This window comes from Nannobrachium achirus, assembly GCF_963921795.1.
Source record: "Nannobrachium achirus genome assembly, chromosome: 6".
NCBI lineage: Eukaryota > Metazoa > Chordata > Actinopteri > Myctophiformes > Myctophidae > Nannobrachium > Nannobrachium achirus.
The window spans coordinates 58,309,050-58,329,975 of NC_137815.1; the positions used below are offsets into that span (position 1 = coordinate 58,309,050).

Genomic DNA, 20,926 nt, shown 5'->3' on the forward strand with positions numbered 1-20,926 from the left:
AATCAATCACACCTGTGTCTGAGACAGGGGGGGAGGGGAGTGTGTAGCAGGCAGCTGCCACTCTGCTGTGCTCCTTCACTCTGTCTACACAGTTTACAGTTGGTGCTGGTGTGAATAATAAATCAATGGCCATTTACTATTATCATTAATACTATTGTTAGCCTATATTCTATATATTGGTTGAAACTAACTAACTAAGCCAAAAAATAGTATTAAAAAAAAAAGAAAAAAAAAAAGTTTTTTTTTTTTTTTCGATTTTCGATTATGAAATATTAAAATCGAATATTGGTTAATCAAACGAATATTCGAAAATCGATTATTCGGTGACATCCCTAGTAGCAATCAAAGTATTTGTCTGGTGGACATGTAACTGTAAACTGGAAGCAGGTATGGTCTGTCCCAGCCTAGGGACCGTTTGCTTTCTTTTTATACAACACGGCTCGTAACTAGAGAACGGAGCGACGAATTTTCACCGGGTTTGTTTTGTTTTGAAGCTGTGAACGGCCTACACATGCAAAATGCATGGTCCTGTCCGATTGCGCACGATGGACACTCTCGCGCCCAGTGTTGTGTTCTAGACTTTTTTTAAGGGCATACAATGTTACTAGGTTTTCAATGTAATGGGTCCCGGGACCCACAGGTGGTCATTCAAATGGGTCCCAGAAAAGTTTTATGAGTCCTCAATATAAAGTTTACGCGCGCAAAATGGCGTCGGACGTTTCTATCGCCTGTTTAAGACTTTCTACGTGGATTTTATTTGTGTTAACGTAGGGTAAAGTAGGATGCTTTCACCCATGAATAATGGTGGTGTCTGTGGACATTTTATTTTCTTTTACCGCGACGCGGTAAATTATTTTAACATGGACTCCAATGGAGACGCATCCCCGGGACCCCAGGACCATGACATGAATGAGTCCCTGGGTGACTTGAATGAGTTTTTGATGCGGGATGCGCACATAATGACATCACTATGATCCGCGGCTATTAGTGTGGCCAGTGCATACGCCAGTGCATAATGCCTATCGGATATGCTACTTTGAAAAGTTCACGAGAGCATACGCTTTAAAAATAAAATATATATATCTTAACAGCATACTCTGTATACCCGCGTGACAGGTAGAACACGGCACTGCTCGCGCCCACGTTAAAAGGTAAGAGAAGACAAGCAGTGAAAAGCAGTGAAGGGATTTTCTCGGGTGGTCGCGGCCAATGAGTTAACAGTATTAAACTGACTGAATCAAGGAGGTACAATGCATATATGAACTGAGTGCAATTAATAACCATCATTATAACATAGTGTTTATGCTGACCAGCTTGCGGCCTGGGGCTGGCATGAGAATGGGTCCACAGTGTCAGAGGTGAGGCTGTAGGCCCCGCCCCCCACCTCTTCAGTGATGAGGGAGAAGTCGCTACTCAGACTGGTGACACTGCCCCGGTCCTTCAACTCTAAAAACACCCACACACACACACAGCATACACACACACTTTAGGTAGTTTCCCTTTCTTATTCCCCACTATGATGACAAATAAAAAAAGTTTGCAGTAACCTAGAGGTGTACATAGTTGAGTCACAGCACACACTGGTGGATACGCGACCGCAGTTTTCCCTGTGAACCTGAGCGCAACGGTTAATTTTTGCTATTTCTGATCATTTGTGAAAGTATAAAATTAGAACTTATACGGCCTGTTTTGGACATACATTATTTTGAGTATTGTTACCTGCCATTGTCAGTAATTTCATTGTATATTTCAGCAATAGGCTTTGTATATTAAATGTAGGCCTATCGTCTTTCCCAGGCAGACAGACCGGGGGGCGAAGGTTTTTGCCCCTGTGAGTCTGTCAGTCTCTACATGGGAGTGCTGATGGGCAGGAGGGCAGACATTAACCATGCAAGCAAAGATGGAAAATGGAAGAATGTGTTCTTAGAACAAGAATGCTTTAGACAAGGTTGAGTACACAGATAAAACTAGGGAAAACCCCTCATTAGCACGGTATTAATTAATGCTGTTAACTAAGTATTAACAACAGCAGAATGGCATTTCTACACACAGAAACATGCATTCAGCCTCTGTACTACTCTCTTGCTTAATTAGTTATTCAGCTTAGGTTAGGAACCTCTACTGGTTCTATACAGCATCATATAACATCAGTATAAAGCTGATGGAAGTCAGGGAGGCCACAAGAGAGCAAATGTTTTTCAGAAAGCAAAGCATTAAGCAATGAACACGAAAAACATGGCAAGCAATGGCATCAAAGAATGTACACATTATTAATTAACGTAATGTATTAAATGTGTACATATGGGGCGCCCGGATACGTAAGCTGTACATTCTCTTGTGGACTCATCCAGGGAGAGTTCTACATGGGTGCATCACCAGTTACAATATCATTCCCTTGGATCACTTAGCTTAACAAATTGTAAAAAAAAAAAAAAAAAGACTAAACCCTTGGCGGATTTGGGTCTAGCCCCGCACAAATGTGAATCCATTTCCTCACCCCGAAGAGTTGGGTGACCAATCAGGGCCCAGTATTGGTCTGGTTTAACCAATTGTGTCCACAGCCATTTTTTTAACCCGCTCATTGGGAAAAGAAACTTCCATATATAGTCGGGGAGCCACAGGCCCAAAAGCTCAAAGAATAGGGTTTTACCTGTGACGTCATGACATACTTTTTATTTTTTCTATTCATTTGGTCATTAAGGTACACAGAACGAGAGGCCTGCTCTGCCGGAAACATTGCGAAAAAAAGTTAGGGCCATCGACTTCACTATACAGGAAAAGATTCTGAATCCATTGCAAGCATTTGTTTTGCAGGAAAAACATTCCTTGGGCTAGATTTCGGCCTCTCAAAACTGTGATTTTTGATGACTTTTCACCGTTTTGTGGGCCGAAATCTAGCATATGGAATGTTTTTCATGCAAAACAAATGCTTGCAATGGATTCGGAATCATGAAGAACCCCTAGTTTGACCCCTCACATGCTACTTAAAGCAGATTTATTTTTGTATTATTTTCCTGTATAGTGACGTCGATGGAACTTTTATTTTCGCAATGTTTCCGGCAGAGCAGGCCTCTCATTCTGTGTACCTTATTGACCAAATTAATAGAAACTAGACCAGGTCAACCTGGTTGTGCCAAATTTTGGGCCTGTGGCTCCCCGGCTAATAAAAGTACCAGACTCATATCCACGCAGTGATATCTGGCTACGCAAGGCAAGGTTAGGGTGGCATTCTGCTCTTGTGGGTTCAACAATGACAATCAGCCATCAAAAGACTGTCAAAGCTACACAGCATCTGTCACTCTACCCCCTTTCCCACATGGAATTCATTCTGCTGTATGAAATGAAATATACAACAAAAGTACAAAAGGCATTTCATATGATGAAGATAAATGATGTATTTGCGTATGGACATAAATCCTCCCTGGGATTGTTTTATTTCTGCAAACTATCATCTATGTACCATATCATGAACAATTTTGAAGAATGGTTGTTTGAGGATCAGATCTTAGGAGGTACAAACAAACGTTGTTGTTTTTCTGCTGTTTTTATTTTTGTGCTGTTTTTCTTCTCTGCCTGTTTTTAGTTTTCTGCTTTGTAGCGCTTTGAGATTCGCAAGAATGTAAAGCGCGTTATAAATAAAATGTATTATTATTATTATTATTAACACCTAATCCCTCTCTGATCAACAACAAACAAAACCACATGGCAATTAATTAATTAATGGAGAGAGAGAGATGGAGAACACATTGTCCACTGTGTGTGACGAATATCCAAGGTTGCCGTAACAAAAACAATATTGGGGATCCATTGTAAAATCCCCAAAATAACCATTCCTGCATTGTAATCACTGGGTGGAGTCTAACGTTTAGCACTCAAAGGAACCACATCGAGTATAAAACAATTTCTTCACAGAGAACTTCTTTCTTTACTCCTTTTGAAATATGCAGACAGCTTTAGGCTTTTTTTGATGAGCTGTGCATATGAAAGAATATATATTTTTAAAGTAAACCTTAAATTAACCAGCATTGTTCTTTTGAAACACTTTTGTTCCCACTTCATCTACAGGCAAATAATTATGTAAATGAGACAAGGTTAAGAGTGGGGAATAGTTACGGAACATGAAATGTAAATCGCCACTGGCTCCTGTTCCCACATTACTCTCATACAGCATGTTAACGCAGATTATGAAGGACGTCTTGCATGTATGTCAATGACGCGACCGAGTATTTCCCGGTGAACCTAAGCGCAACGGTGGGGGCTTGGGAGTGTGGGAAACACGAACACGCACCACTGACTATTGCTGATGATTGAGAGGTTATATAGCTTAGCCTTTATGTATTGAGAATGAGAGGCACTCTTGCCGATTTAGTAAGAGACTCGTCGCCAATTGCAAGATATTTAAAAGTTATTTGGGGCCATGATGATATCCTTTTCTTCCCACAACCAGACTAAGGATTTATATTGTCTGTGTTATTGTTTACAACCACAATTATTCAACTGGAGTCAAGCCATCACGCAACTGTTTTCGCCAGGTTTTAAGGTCTTATTTTAGTTGTTTCTCATAAGCTCGCAACCCTCCTTGCCCATCGGCCCCCACCTTTGCGCACAGGTTCACCAGGAAATACGCGGTCGCGTCAATGACCATTGTTGACTGCCGATCGCACAATTCTGAACTAACCGGCCCAGCCCCATCATGTATTATGGAGGGACGGAGGCCTACTTACTCAACTGGCAGAGGTCCTCCACGGTGAAATCACTGTCTTTGAAATGAGAGTTTTTCCTCCTGTGAATAAGAGGATGATGAAAATAGGATGATGAAATATGTAATACATGAAAAAATACACTATAAAAAAAGAGAGGGGGCAGGGGGCAAAAAGAGAAATCAGGGAGAGAGAGTGAGAAAGATTAAAAAGAAGAGGGGAAATAGAGTTGGTCTGGGACCGTGAAAGCCAATTATTCACCACAAAGAGTGAATGTGTGTGTGTGTGTGTGTGTGTGTGTGTGTGTGTGTGTGTGTGTGTGTGTGTTGTCAGAGCCACTGTTTAAACATTAAAGAGTGTCTGAGAGGCATAACAAAACACCCCGCCTATGACGAAAAATGTTTATAAGGCACAGGGTGTGTTCAATTTGAAACAGTCAATTCACTCAGTCCATAACTAATGGACTTCACAACAAAGACTACAGAACAGAACAGAAAAGGCATTTACAGACAAGCATGAATGAATAGAATCAGACAAAGATAGATTTAGACAAAATACAGAAATGGCATTAGAAAAAGAAAAGAAATAGGACTAGAAAGAACAAGCAGTTACAAAGAATAATATAATAAGACAGAAATAAATAATTTATAACCAATGATAACCATTAAATAATAGAAATGGAAGAAATAAAGACAGTGGGCTTCATTTATCAATGATGAATTTAAGTAGAAACCAGCGCAGATCTGAGCACAGGAATCATCTAATGTGTGATTTATCAAACAGTTGTAACCTGCCAATCGCAGCATAAGAACTGTCGGTTGTTGATAAATCTTGTGTCTGCAAACAATCGTCATTTAAATAACACAGCCTTGAATATTACAATAACATTGTTTTCCACGAAAAGATTCCAGAGGTCCCAAAAACCCACTCGCGTCTACAAAAGCAGAGATCTAAATAAAGACAGATCTGCCATAGTCGAGATCTGAATTACTGTTAGAGCCCTCTTGAAATGATTAAGCATTTAAGCTATAACCTTGTAAATATAATATTGTTTTCACTTGTTAAACTCTTTATTGTTAACAATTTGGAAATATCCTACCTATTTTTGTGACACATAATCGATTTATGCCTTATAAATGTCATAATATAATATTTTCACGCATATTATTTATTAGGTTGTTAGCTATATATTTTTGGAGTGAATACACATGTTCAGAAGCCTATCAGACTATGCTGTACCGTGTGTCTATGATGAAAAACATTTGTACATACACAAGCTGAGACGATTTGATTGTTGTCTATGCTTAATGCAATTATCAATTTGAAGTGAGATGTGCATACGCCACTTTTTTTGGTCTGCACGAAAGTGATAAATGAGGCCCAGTGAGTGAGTGTGAGAGGAAGGACATACCTCTGTTTCCTTACAGCAGAGAACTTCTCTGAGACAATGTGCTTCAAAAAATTGAAGCAAAAAAAGAAAATCTGCCAGGAGACAAAAATACAGTGATATCAGACAGGATTATGACATTCCATGAAAAAACACTGCCCCCTACATCCAGTCCTATACTTGGCTGCAAAGTACTCCCAACAGGGGCAGAAAATCCATCACGAGCAGAGAATGCTTTAAATAGCAGTGAATAAAATAAAGCCTACGCATGACTCAAGCTAGGTCTCGTCAAACAGAGCTCCAAGCTTGGTAGTAGCAATTACAGTCTATGAACTCAAGAGTATCAGTTAAGATGGGTGAAATATCCAATGTTTAATCTTGACAGTTACTGTCAAGGAGATGATTTAGAAACGCAGCTGAGTTGTGTCCCAACAGATAAACCGGTTCCCCAGGCTCAAGGAAATAGGCTCTGAGAATTTAAATGTTGCTCATTTTTCAGTAAGTTGCATATTGCTTACCTATGCTGGCCTTGCATTTCCATTGGGACTATTGCTTTGTATTGTATACCATATGTCTCAAGCAGTGAGGGTCTCATATCTTACATCTAGCGGAGGCCAAACTTGGTTTATAAAGAAGAGTATAAAGACTAGTTCATACTTAGTCACATGGCGGTATTCCCCACCGAAAAACACTTAACTTCATTATGTTTGACTTACACCTAGAGGCCATTGTTCTTGTAATAATAACCCTAACGACTACTTGTTCATGATGGCGGTGTACTCACCTCCTCTCCTTTGGAGAGGCGATCTGGCAGCATGTGACTAAAAATGTGACAGAGAATTAACAGGTTAGGTGACTGACAGGTACCACTCACTCTGAATAGCACTTCACTTCAGGAGTTAAAAGACTGAATAATAGATCAAAAGTAAATTAATACAATCAAATGTTTTGTCAAATATAAATAAAAGTAACCATTTCTAATGTGTCATTTACATCTGGAAACCCAGGCTTTTATTTTAGGGTTCAGATAACATGTGGTCATTTTGCACTTCATTACCTTATTTTACCAGCACTTGGTCTTTTTTTTTTAAATCACACTGGTACATTGAATAATAGCAAAAACAATGACTTTATCATTTTAAAAGATTATAAAAAATGAAAAACAATCTTGCTATAATATGCACCCCACAGACCCATGGCAATATTCAATAGCATAAAGAACTAAATCAATGTTCAATCTGGATGATCCATCATCATGACTCCTCAAAGATAAAATGCCATACGCTTTTTAAACAAGATTAGCATTACTTTATTGGCCAATCTAGAGATGCTACATTATATTACAGTGGAGACTACAACCTTAATGCATCTTTATTTCCTTAATGCATCTTTATTTCCTATTTCTCTCATCTTTTATTAGCTTCCACCTACTTTTACTGCACACGCCTGTGTCACGTGTGTGCGTGTGCATGTGTGTGTGTGTGTGTGTGTGCTCTCCTTCCCTGCCAGGCCAGTGTCCCAGGGGCTTGGGAAGGCCTGCTGATGTATAATTACATGGGCTAGCTGGCAGTGGAGTTTTTTTTTACACAGCCTCTGATGAGCTAAAATTGTGGAGATACAAGCTGGTAATTATGAAGGAAGGACCGAGAGAGAGAGAGAGAGAGAGAGAGAGAGAGAGAGAGAGAGAGAGAGAGACAGAGACAGACAGTCTGAGGTGTGTCAATTTATGTAAGAGACGAGGAGCTATATTTTGGTCCATGCCTTACCCCTTATCCCTAAACTTCTTTGCCTTTTTTTACTATTTTGAAAACCTTTTAAAATGGGGGGCGGGGAGAGAGACGTGTGAGATCAGAACAGTCTTGTACTTCCCATCCCTCTACTCCTTAACATTTCATTAACAGTCACTTCTCAATTATGCATCTGAGACAATCACAGGCCTGCCTGGAGCGCCACCAACGTGACTCTAAAGTATTCATGGCAGCTAACGTGCTCGCTGATGACTCCTGAACTATTATTATCATTGTGCACTGTTGTTGTGTAGTTTTTATTTCATGTTTGGTGTTGTGAGGGGATTGTTTTTTTTTTTTTTTTCATTTTTACCCAAAGAGGAACCAGTCGTAGGCGATGGTCAGATAGAGGATCTCAGCCGGTTCCAGGCTGGCGTGTACAGCACCATCCTGTGAAAGAAAAAGGAAAAAAGTCAAAGATACGAAACAGTGTGGCCAATTATACATGAGATGTAACAGGTTCACTGGGGTTGGGGTGCTATCAAACTCTTTCTCAGCATATTGCATTTTTCATTCCATTTGAAATTAAAGTATGAAAAAGAATTGCATATTTACAACTGTGGGGTTTTATTTTTAATGAAAGCACTAACCTCATTAAGGTCAAGTGTGTTTGGAATATTAAGTTGATTTGTATTGAAACCAAATTCAATATAGTGGTGCTGTAGGTCAGGAACCATACATGTCCATATTTCATTTTAGGTTTTACTCATAAATGAATGCCCCATTTTAAACTTTGTCATATCGTCTTTGTCGGGTGGAAACCGTGTATGTTCAAAACCGTTCGTTTTGCATTTATCATTTTAAAAATGATTTAAACTAGTGAAAACAGCCGATCTGCGTTGTGTGTGATGAAGCAGGGCTTTGCTTTGCAAAAAGAAAATTACAAATTTGAAACTTGGAGGTACAAGGTTTCTGCCCGACAGCGACGATATGACAGTGTGTCTTGCAAAAGTAGAAGAAATAGCCAATCCACAAGCTCAAAATGTGGCAAAACATTACAAAACCCACAAAACTCAGTCTGTCTGTGAGTTTCCTCTCCTTCTCTTACACTACCTCTTTTCACAGAAAATACAAAATGGAGAGAGAGAGCTAGAGGGGATGAAATAAGGATGATAAAGGAGAAAGACTTACTGCCCACAGGGAGAGCCTGAGCAAGGACACAAAGAGAGGTGTGCGGTCCCAGCCTGATATGCAGTGCACCAGGAGTCCACTCTTATCTGACGGAGGTGGAAGCAGTTAAGATCAATTCTATGAAGCAGTGAAGACACAACTGTATTCAAAGGGAAAATCTGCTATTTTCACTATTTTGGAAAATTTGTGAAAATATTTTTAGGTTATGGAATTTGCCTCTGTACTGGGAAACGCGTACGTACACCATCTGCACACCATTTGGGAAACACTGCTTTAGAGCAAGAATCATCACAACAAATATTGACTTTTTGAAGCTTCAAAAGAAGTAACATCTGCCCATGTGTTTGAGTGTCAAAGCCTTGGGATAATTTCCTCATTTCCACTGGGGACTTTCATATTAACAATGAAGTGGAAGGTGTTTTGGACTTGGTTATGTAAGAGGTAAATAGCTGTTGGATATGAAAGTGTCCCCCATGCCATACTTTGCTTCATGTTCTCATTTCATTTGCAGATCACGTGCCACATTTACATTCTCACCCTCGAGCCACCGGTCAAAGAGCACTGTAACATTATTAATATATTACATACTACATTATTAATAAGGGATAGGGGTTCTGTCATCTGTAAATACACCTGGGAGAATGAGCATAACGGTTGCCCAGGGAATTTGCATTACAAAGTAAAAAGCTAACTTTATTATACAAGCACCCTACGTAAACAGAACTGAGAAAGTCTGTTTGAAACCCCTGATACAAATAACATTTGTTAACAAATAGAGGTTTGGGACGCTACACTGCCCCCACACCTACTACGCACCGCCAATTCGACCGTCCATGTCCCTTTCATGACCATATATGGGTATAGTGGTCAGATCTGTGGCTCTGGACAACCGGATCTCCATATATGCCCATATTGTTTTAGTCTGATTTGTACGGTTTGTACAGTATATGGTTATGTCTGAGTCATAGTGCCCTCCCACAACCAGATATTTTTAGATATGTTTTGGGGCTTTTATGACTTTATTGATAGGACAGTACACTGACAGGAAATGTGGAGAGAGATGGGGCTTGACATGCAGCAAAGTTGGTCGGGATCAGGTATGCGTCTGGACCGGTAGGCCAGCGGGTGCCCTCCCAGCTCCCACAACCTATTTTAATATAGGATATACAGTATAGAGAAAACATCTAAATAATTCCCAGATGTGAGCAACTACAGATTAAGGTTATTCAAACAAAGTGAACTGGAGCACATTGGCTGCAGCTTAAAGTGCAGCTAGAAATATGAAAATCTTGTCTACGTACCATCACTGTTAATGATGTGAAGCAGTAGCTTCAGGTAGTTCTGGGTCTGCTCCACCAGGTCCCATGACTGCGCACAACATACACACAAACACACAATGTATGTTGCAGGTGCTCACACATTTTAGGAAACCTCTAAATTGCTACTGTAGGTGCCTGAAAACCTGTGTACTACAAAAACTGGCTCTGAAGCACCTGCAGTTCCTTAAGTGACCAACAGATGTCACTGACAGACTAATAATATTTTGGGAGGCAGAAGTTCTAGCTGCTAGTTGGTGTGGTGGAAAGATTCCCATGAATAGAATAGAATAGAAAATAGGTAACCTGGTATTCACTCCAGTCAATGTTCATGTTCTGGGTAAAGCACTCTGGGATTGTCAAAGGAGCGTCAACGTAGTCCTGTCATAGAAAGGGCAGCATGGTGACATACAAGTTAACAGTCTCATATAGTCACTTATTTTATTTTTAACGTGCACAATGTATGTAGATGTTGAAAAGTCCAGTTAAGGTCATGTCTGCGTACCTGATTCCAGTTGAACACCAGTCCCTCGGCTGTGTAATCTCTGTCTTTGTAGTCTTTAAAGAACTCACACCCTGGAAAAACAAAACAAAACAGACATACACATGTCATCGACATCAATGTAATTATCAACATTGAAACTACCATAAATACTAGCTAAATGGATGAATTATAGGATTTTATTGTAGGCTTCAAAGCTGAATAAAAATACTGAATAACCAAAATCACAAGGGTGGGCCATTTTATCATAATTAAAATACAACTGATCCTGACATTTGATTCAAATTAACTAATTCCCTGTCAAAAAAAGTCTTCATGATGTTTTTTTCTCATTGACTGCCACAAATTAGATTTTTCACCAACCGAAAAATCGCGGAATATTCTGCGGCACTCCGATCGGCCCACAGAAGGTCTCAAAAGGCACCCACAGGTGCGCTAGAATCGGAAATTAATCCTGGTCCATACGTGACCATTTGAAAGATGCTCTCGCGTCAACGTCGCTTTCCACCACATCGCCCCATAGACATGCGCTATGTTGTATTATTCCATTGTCTCCAAAACACAAGGAAAGACTCTTTTTTTCCGGCTATGTCGTCAACGTGTCAGGTGACGTCCGGCAATAAGTGGTGACCCATAGGCTAGCGAACAGCGCCAAAAAGCCGTAAATCAGGAAACTCTGTTCTGTGATAACTGGAGAAGGTAAGAAAAACGGAACATCGGCAGCAGTGATTGGTATTATTTTATTATTTACTGGGGCAGAAGTGAAAGGGAGTTTTCTTACCTGGGTAAGGCACAGAGAGCAGGGTAAAGTCTGCATAGCGTTGGGCCTTGTCGACCTTCTCAGAAGATGTCACACTGGACAAACGGACAGTCAGAGGGCGAGAGAGAAAAAGAAAGAAACAGATCAGAGCACAACCAACAAACCAAAGGTAAGGATGTACACCGTGAGAAATGGCAACATGAAGAATTCTTGTTTTTCTCCTTTTTTTAAGCAAGTACTTCCGCTGGTATTATTTCTTACTTGAGCCAAATTAGTAGGACGAGCTGGTACTACCCAAATTTAGAACAAACATGGGAAGAATCTCCACCATCCATTAAAAGATGTAAATCACTAGTTTTCTTTCGAAATTGGCCTTAAAAAACATATATCAGGAGACCACAAGTGGAGGTAAATGCAAATTCCTGTAGAAAGTGTAAGTGTTTGTTTTGTATTTGTTGATAACATGTAAATCTTGTGTGAATCTTTTATGCTGTTGATTAATTGAATACATAGGACCACAATGGAAACATGTCCCCAAGACCTTTTTGTGTTATCCTTTAAGCCTTAAGCCCCTTTCACATGGAGACGCTGCCGATCTCATTTTGGATTTGTTACCAAAACGGCATTGTGTTTACACCTCGTATTGGCTTGTTTTGTCTGTGTTTACACGACAAGTTGACAACGCATGAATTCACGCAAAATGTATCATGTTCCCATCCTACCAAACTGAGGCATTGCATGTTTGTTGCTGTTCACACTGCAGAACTGTACCATTAACCTGCTCCAAAACAGTTACAAATGGAAAAGGTCACACACACACACACACACACACACACACACACACACACACACACACACACACACACACACACACACACACACACACACACACACACACACACACACACACACACACACACACACACACACACACACACACACACACACACGCGTGTGATCCTTACAAAAGATCCTTACAAAAGGCTACTGCTAAGCAAAAGGACGGTGGATTCAATGACTTAATAGTGTATGTACGCACATGCCCCAGGGCTGTTTTTACTTACTTTAGGCCAAACTTGACCTTCTTGTTTTCTACCATCAGGTCACAGATGTTGCGCACCGATAGGTAACGCAGCAGCTTAATGTCGTGACCCCGCACCTTGTCAAATAGCTGAGAGTCCCCGTTCCTGTAGGGACAGAGACGGAGGGAGAGATGGGGTCAGAGAAAGTGAGAGAGAGCGAAAGAAAGAAAAAGCAACAAAAAAAGGGGCGAAAGATCAAAAGAAAGAAAGCGAAAGAAAAAAAAGACTTTCAACACGGCTCTTTTACCTGGCTGCACTGTCTTCTTCTGGGACCTCCTCCGACTCTGCCCACGTATCATCACTAGCACTACCCCCTGTTAAGAAAGATTCATGTTATACACACATACATATTGTGGGACATATTTGCACTATTCGCTCTTTTAAATCATCAGTAAACTGCCAGGAAAATTTGTCTCATGCTATATTATTTGAGGTTCCTGTTGGTAAAGCATTTGAAACCCACTTGCACAAAACTTGGCTGAAGACAGTTGTCTGCAATATGACAGATTCTTTCAACTTCTAGCTTATGTTAGCCTAGAATCCAGACTGATTCACTCAGTTCATCCGAGTGGATTTATCTATTCATTTTTTACTTCGCTTCTCCGTCAGGCCGTCTTCCATTTGAGCCTGCATTTCAGAATGTCACCTGTTATTTAGGCTAATTGCTGATTGGATAGTGCTCAACAAATCACAGTAAAAAGGATTAGGGAAGTGTCTTGAATTTTATATTGGAAGGCTCTCATCCGCCCGCCTACAGACCATTACAGTCGCGCCCCGCCCACAAATCAATCAGAATCCTCTGCGCCTGGGTGTCTGACTCTGAGACTAGCCGGAAGGATGTCTTTCCCTGGTGTTTTGCCCAGGCGGAAATTAAGTTAGGTTTGGGCTTTATTTCTCCATACAGCTCAGTTGCCTTGTGGTTAGAATGTGCGCCCTGAGACTAGGTGGTCAGGGTCAGGTCATACCAAAGACTCTGAAAAATGGGAACCAGTGCCTCCCTGCTTGACACTCACACTCAGCATCAAGGGTTGGATTGGGGCATACTAGCATCATGTCACCCTGCCACATACTAACTACTCATGTCCAGGGCCTGGACATGACGCTGGGGAAATCCCGCTAAGGCAAACGCCGCTAAGGCAAACGCCGATAAGGCAAACCGGGCAAATGTACTGCCCGGGTCTCCTATCGTACTGTCCAACGAATACAGAGTAGCCTCCTTTTGTTATGGTGAAATTAATAAAGAATTTTTAGCAATACAATGGTTATATGTCACAGTTATTGTCCACGACATTGCAAGCGGCGCGAAGGCCAGCGGACCTTGGTCCTGCTCTTCGCGCCCGAGCGCCGCGGGCCAGGGCCAGTTACGAAGCCGTGGTGAATGCAATCGTTATATTTACGGCCTGGGCAAGCGCACGATAAACGCATGAATGGGATGAAGGTGAGCTCACATTTCACCATAACAAAAGGTTATTAACGGGACGGCAGAAGGAGATCAGTACGGTAGGAGACCCGGGCAGTACATTTGCCCAGTTTGCCTTAAAACCGGCGTTTACCAAAATGGGACGTGCCCCATGGCGCTATGGGGTGTACTTGTACATTAAACTGCCTCATGCAACAGAAACCGGAGATAGTCTCCTGCCCTATGGGCCTCATGGCTCGGTAAGGCTTACTTGTTATTATTTCTGTTACGTTTAGGGATAAGGTTATGGTTAGGCATAGTGTTTGAGAGGTTAGGGTTAGGGTTTAGGGATAGTTTTAGTGAAGTTACATTTTAGGGTTTAAGCGCAGTCAAGGCAAAACCCCAAGTGAAGAGGGAGTCCTGAGACCAGCCCTTTAACATTAGCCTGGCGTTGCTCATACTAATTCCTCACTGCGTGTCTACCAACAGGGGGTGGTGTTGTGCAGTCTGGTTATATTAACCAGGCTACTTTAACACTCATGTTAATGAGATGATGCACCACGTGTGTAGATGCTGTTCACAGCTTTCAAACAAAAGAATCCGCTTGGAAATCCGTTCAGGCATTCATGATTTATCAGCCATTATGTTTTCTTCAGATGTAAACAAACATGGCTGCCATGTTTGAAAGAATGAGTTGGTATGGGGGTTAAACATGCAATTTCGCGATCGCGATCATGCCTAATACATTTTTGGAGGTCCAAAAATTTTTTGGGAAAAAAAATATTGAAAAAAGAAAAAAAAAAACATTTTTCAAAAACGGCCCAAACTCGGGAAACTCGGGGTTGGCACAGCGGTAGTACCAATACAAACTCGGGAAACTCGGGGTTGGCACCATATGTGTTAACATAGGCAGCTTCCCAGACTGAGAAGAAAAGTGAAAAACAGGACATAGTGAATCAGTCTGAATTCCAGGCTAGGCTTGTGTGTCCAACATACACATCAGCAGTCCTGCTAACAGGGAATTTATGAACAATACAATATGCAGAGAAACATTAACGGATAGATATAATGGATGTATATAAGAAGAACAGCAGCTAGGTGCTATTCACCTCTATTGTTAGAAGCAAACATAATGGCATTCATTATCCAATGCCTGTCCTGAGTGTCCTCCCAAAACATACAGCTGACAGCCAAGCACTGCTGCACCCATTCACACACGTCAACAAACACACACGCAACTGAAACAAGTCAACCACAAGTCTGATTTCACATCCCCATCAAAGTTAATTCAGTGTGTGTGGTACCTGAGAAGATGTAGTTATAGCCTGTGCGTCCATACAGCTCTCCCCAGCCAGCAAGAGTGGATGACCGGCAAATGTGCTGTGAAGGGAAGCAAGGCATGAGACTGCTGAGCAGCTGTTGTTTTTATTGCTTTATATCAACATGTTTCTACACTAATAAACCAGTTGACCTTGTTGGGATGCTGTTGTGTCTCGTCTTGCAGCCAGTCAAGCAAAAGAGGTGAAGATGACTAATGAAAGTGTGAAATGTTTTATCTAGTACTAAATAGTACTAAACGGATAGTCGTTTAATTTTGTGTACATGTTTCCGTATACCCAGCTACACCACCAACGTCACTAGTGTCAATATCTCACAGTATAGCACTCTATCAACGGCATATCATTTATTTATTGTTCTGCTCGGTAAACCATTCAGTTACTAGTCTAGCCTGTGGGTGGACTGCCGAGGCGTTTTAGAGGAGCCCACTCCCATCAGGATGGAAATGCCTGTCCTCAGAATTGAGTGGTTACTGAAAATGTTTTTAGTGTGGCACTGCAGGAGACTAAAAAGAAGTCGCCAGCACACAAGGAAATCCCCCTCACATGGTTCATCTACCTCTCTGGACAGAGAACAACGTATGCGTTTCGACCTGGTCGGTCTTCCTCAGCGTACAACGGACATACTCTGTCTGACTGTTGCTGTATAATGCAAAGACGCTAACGCTAACTGGAACTATTTGTTCTAAAGCTATACAGCCCACACCAAAACAGTTTCAGGTAACATCAAGGCAGTTTGATAACCACGGATTGATTTATCATTTATTGTATTTATTTATTTGAACGTTCCGTCTGAGTGGGACTAAAATGTTATCCCCCTGAGCACACTTTGGACTATGTCCTTGTATGTGGAAACGTCTGCCAATACAGGCGTTGTGGTGCAGGGACTCCTGTGTGGAAACGCAGCTTTGTTGTTGTATTTCACGTTTTATACTTTTTTAAAGATTTAACTGACTGACGTAATAGGCTGGCTACATGAAGTCCAAAATCCACATTGGAGTCACGCTGTTACCATGTGGATCCACATGATATTGATCTTCTTATTTATTTATTTTATAACTGGAATGTATTGTACCACTGTTGAGCTGCAGGGAACCGCATGATTGGCCAATGGACACATTATCTTACTTGGCTATTGTTCACAATTGTATTTAATAAAAATAAAATCCAAAAGAATATTCATGGAATCTCTCTTAACAAACCTGGTAAACGTTTGATGAAATGACAATAAGAGTAATAATTGTAAAAAAGGCCATACCTTGCCATTATAGAGGATGACAGGGCATACAAATCGTCCTCTGCAGCGGGCCAGCTTGCTGCGAGTCACCAAGTCCTGCAGCTTACTGATCTGGATTGTGCTCTCAAATCTACACACAAAAGCAGATCACCATCAGTTCATCTATTTTAAGATCTTAACCAAATTACCTCTTTGCTCAGCTCACCATATGCTGTACCAAAACATAGGACCATGTATGCTGAGATTCATAACAACAACAAAACGCCTGCCGTTTACCGAGCCAACATTACCAAGTAATCAATCAATGGTTCTTGATGGTCTGCAATTTAGATCAACAGTTAAATTGTCCAAGGTTTAGTCACAGCAATTTCTGACTTTTAGTTCATTCTTTTCGTTTTTCTTTTTATTTATTTCGAGTAAAATTATGTTTTACCCCAGGGTAATCTGGGGGTCAAACGTCAAGTTTGATGTCGTTTTGGCCAGATGGTACCCAAGATATGCCCGGGACACTTAAATGTGGTCAAATGCACCAATGATGACCACCTTTGGGGGTGGCTTGGATATTTCCCAGGCCTGGGGAGCATTTACACGTGCTAGCTCTGGTCCATAGAGTTAGGAGTTCTCCTTAACGCCATGTCAGTGATGATCCTATGTGACTGCAGGAAACACTGCGCACCTCTCGTCTCTAGTAAAAATAAAAGATACAGTTTCGATATTCACCAAAACAAAGACTGTAAAAAATATTTCACCAGAGGGTGAAAATCTGGTCAATAGAAATTTCTATTGACAAGATCTGTAGGGGCACTGTGGAGTAGCAAAGATTTCCTGTGAAATATTTTCTTTTCTGGCCAAAAGGTGTATTTTAGACGTGAGGTGGGTGGCTTAGAGCGTACCCAATAAGGAAAGTAGGTTTTCAACTCCTAAAAGCCGTCTTTGTTTTGGTGAGTAGCAAAACTGTATCTTTTATTTTTTACAAGAGACGTACGCAGCATATCCTGTGGTCGCAAGGGATCATCACTGACATAGAACTCTAACGCCATGGACCAGAGCTACACCTGACTTACTGTATGTGCTATCCATTGATCCATGTCATGTAAATGGACCCTTGTGTCAATGAAACTATGAAATACATAATGGTCTATCAAATCATATTTGTAAACGCGTTTGTATGCTCAACACAAATCACAAAATGTGTTGTCTTGACATTTCTTAGATGCTATGAGTTTGCATCAAGGACCATTACAGCATTAACTTCCAATTAAGATCATTGCTCTAGCATTTTTGATAAAAGGTACTACTTGTTGGAACTTGATACCGCAGAATGGCAATGGAGCCGTGGTATGAAGACTGGAATTTATTAGACACAACTTCCCATTTTCAGAAATCATGTGGCATCATATGACAGATCAGTCATTTTAACCCTCAGCTGCCTTGATAACTCTAAAATGTAAAGCTTAACCAACCATTGCTTTCTGAGTCGGTCTGCACCACAAAATGTTACAAGTCACGTGACGCAAAACAAACAACAGAGAAACTAGTGACCGAGTTGCCTGGACTTTGTATTGCTGTTAGGGTTGGTGAAGGAGTGGGGAGGTACCTAGTATCTCTCTGGAAATCTGTGGATTCATACTCCAGGTAGACTATCTGCCGGGGGTAGTGGCCGCACACCTCTCCATTGGGGTTGTGGATGACACTGTACTTATAGTCTCTGCCAAAGAGCTCTAAGCAGCGATTCTCTATCGCATCCACCTGAGGAAACACAAACAAAGTTACTGTAGTTATTGGCTTAAGTTAAAGAACACACACAGAGTCAATCTCCACCTGCAGGAGAATGCACAATTTAAAATACTTAGCTAAACATAACTGTTAAGCAACTACATCCCAGTCTAATCACGGCATTTCATATTTGCCTGCAAAGATGAGGGAACAAATAAAGTTACCGTAGTTGGTATTCGTTTTTGGCATATTGGCAAGCTGCAGGTTGTTTGTGACAGGGTCATGTTTCAGGTGGACAGTAAAAAAAACACCACCAGTCTTGATGATAAGTCAAACTCAAACAGCACACCCAAGGAGGACGAGGACCCCACACTTACCCGAGGAGTGGCTTCTTTTGCCCTGTACTGCATCTTTGAAAACAAATCTATCAAGTCCACTATTTCCTCGCCTTTCCTGACCGACATCATGAAGCCCCCGGAGGAGGGGGAGGAGGCGGCCATCATAGCGCCTCGACCCACGGCGGCGGGCTCTATCCGCACTCGCCCTCCTTCAAACACCGCAGAGCCTTGTCCTTGGGAACGGGAGGACCGACCAGGCCATCCCTTCCCGGCCAGTTTCTTCCTGACTGCCCGCTTGAGGGGGCCGGGGCCGGGGAGGCCTCCCGAATTCAGGGCACCGGCGAACTGACACCCTCCTCCACGCACTGACCGTCAGCCAGCCTGCGAGGCAAGCCAGTGGAGTGGAACACAACACCAGCTGGCTAACTGGCTAGCTAACGTTAGCTCCACCACTCAACGCTGGTTTGTTTACGGTCGGGAGTGGGCAATAAAACGGCGAAATAAATCCACTACACGCGAGCAGAGAAGACTTTTCACGAGAGGAGATGTTTAGTCGTCCCACACATTCCTTCTGGTTGCTTGACGAGGGTAGAATTCAACTGTAAAGCACCGTCACCTGACGGGAGTCAGGAAACCTCCAGGACTCCTGGCCTGGTCACGTTTCCTCCTCAATGTCACGTCTCCATGGCTCCTCCGTCAGCGCAACGACAACAGAAGCACCGGACGGTCGCTGTGTGGTGGTCGTCGTGCGTAGCGACAGCAGCCTCCAAACGTATTAAGTTGATCTGGACCCAAATCAACAAGACTACTGTGGGATGTTGCAATCACTTGTACTGGCTAAAGGTGGACGCGACTCGAGCGGTAAACAGGAAGTGGAGTATTGCACGTGACAGACTTCCTGAAGTGACGCAATGTTGTTGGTCGCCCTAAAGTTTCATGAGATGAGGACTAGTGTTGGAAAGTAAAAGTGTCAATACTGCAATGTAGAAATACTCTGTTACAAGTAAAAGTCTGGAATTCGAAATGTGCAATGTAAAAGTACAAAAGTATTGGTATCAAAATGTGTGAAGTACCAAAAGTAAATGTTATTAATTGTTATAAATCTTATTATGCAGAATGTCCCATTTCAAGTTTGCAAATGTGTACACACTTTTATAAATATTACTTCTAGTCTACACACCTCATCATAAAGTGTACATAAAGGGTGCGTTCGGAAACCCGCACCGGGTGTGTGCTCAGTGTAGTGAGTGCCCTCTATGGCTGTGAGATCTGGGGTCCCCTTGCCAAACAAGAATTTGAAAAATGGGACAAACACCAAACTGAGACTCTGCACGCAGAACTCTGCAAATCTATACTCCACACCCAACGGAAAACAACAAACAATGCTTGCAGGGCAGAATTAGGACGATACCCACTCATTATAAAAGTAAAAAAGAGAGCACTTAAATTCTATAATCACCTAAAAGAAAGCAATCCAGACACGCTCCATAACATAGCCCTCAATCACAGTGAAAACCTACAGGGTTGCCCCCTCAGCCAGCTGGCCCAGGGACTCTGTACACAAACAGAAAGACAACTACCAAACGGAAAACACTTTGGACCAAACCAGATTATAAGAAAACAAAAAGAAAGCTACCTAACATACTGGAAAGAGACAACCCAAAACCAAAGCAAAATGGAATGCTATCTGGCACTAAAAAGAGAATATACATTAGCAGAATATCTGAGCACAGTAAATGACCCAAAACTCAGGAAAACCTTGACTAGGTACAGACTCAGCGAACACAGCCTTGCAATAGAGAAAGGCCGCCACAGACAGACCCCGCTCCCAAGGGAAGATAGACTATGCACCCACTGCACACAAAATGTGGTAGAAACAGAGCTACACTTTCTAACCTCCTGCCCACTATACCAAGACATCAGAGACACATACTTCCCACAGATTACACACACCCGAAGTGAGTTTGAAAACATGACCAATGATGAAAAACTCCCATACCTACTGGGAGAAATACAACAATGTTCAAACACAGCAGCAAGATTTGTGAACTGTTGCGACAAAAGAAGGCTAGAAACACAACCACCCTAAGGACTATAAACCATGGATTGACATCTAGACCTACTGCACATACAGTATGAAACAGAGCCGCTACCTTTAAATGCATTTTGAGAAAAAATAATGCTGTTATTTGTTCCAAAAGCTTTATACCCTGTATATAAAATGTCACAATGAG

The 20,926-nt window shown here is 41.7% G+C and overlaps 1 protein-coding gene across 2 annotated transcripts in view; it reads right to left on the bottom strand.

The window, feature by feature from the left end:
• mtmr14 (myotubularin related protein 14) overlaps nt 1-20,918 on the bottom strand; it is a 29,492-nt gene extending 8,574 nt beyond the window's left edge. The window contains exons 1-16 of one of the 2 annotated variants that reach the window (XM_080729121.1): nt 18,732-20,918; nt 18,236-18,387; nt 16,660-16,768; nt 15,369-15,444; nt 12,913-12,979; nt 12,648-12,770; nt 11,605-11,678; nt 10,827-10,897; nt 10,628-10,702; nt 10,307-10,373; nt 9,006-9,091; nt 8,188-8,264; nt 6,872-6,908; nt 6,112-6,182; nt 4,725-4,783; nt 1,311-1,446 (exon numbers count right to left, since the gene is read on the bottom strand). In XM_080729121.1, the coding sequence (XP_080585247.1) occupies nt 1,311-1,446; nt 4,725-4,783; nt 6,112-6,182; nt 6,872-6,908; nt 8,188-8,264; nt 9,006-9,091; nt 10,307-10,373; nt 10,628-10,702; nt 10,827-10,897; nt 11,605-11,678; nt 12,648-12,770; nt 12,913-12,979; nt 15,369-15,444; nt 16,660-16,768; nt 18,236-18,387; nt 18,732-18,857 (1,406 nt within the window). In that variant the 5' untranslated portion in view covers nt 18,858-20,918. The remainder of the gene's footprint in view (nt 1-1,310; nt 1,447-4,724; nt 4,784-6,111; nt 6,183-6,871; nt 6,909-8,187; nt 8,265-9,005; nt 9,092-10,306; nt 10,374-10,627; nt 10,703-10,826; nt 10,898-11,604; nt 11,679-12,647; nt 12,771-12,912; nt 12,980-15,368; nt 15,445-16,659; nt 16,769-18,235; nt 18,388-18,731) is intronic. The other variant, XM_080729120.1, reaches the window with a different exon arrangement.
• Between the last annotated feature and the right edge of the window lie 8 nt (nt 20,919-20,926).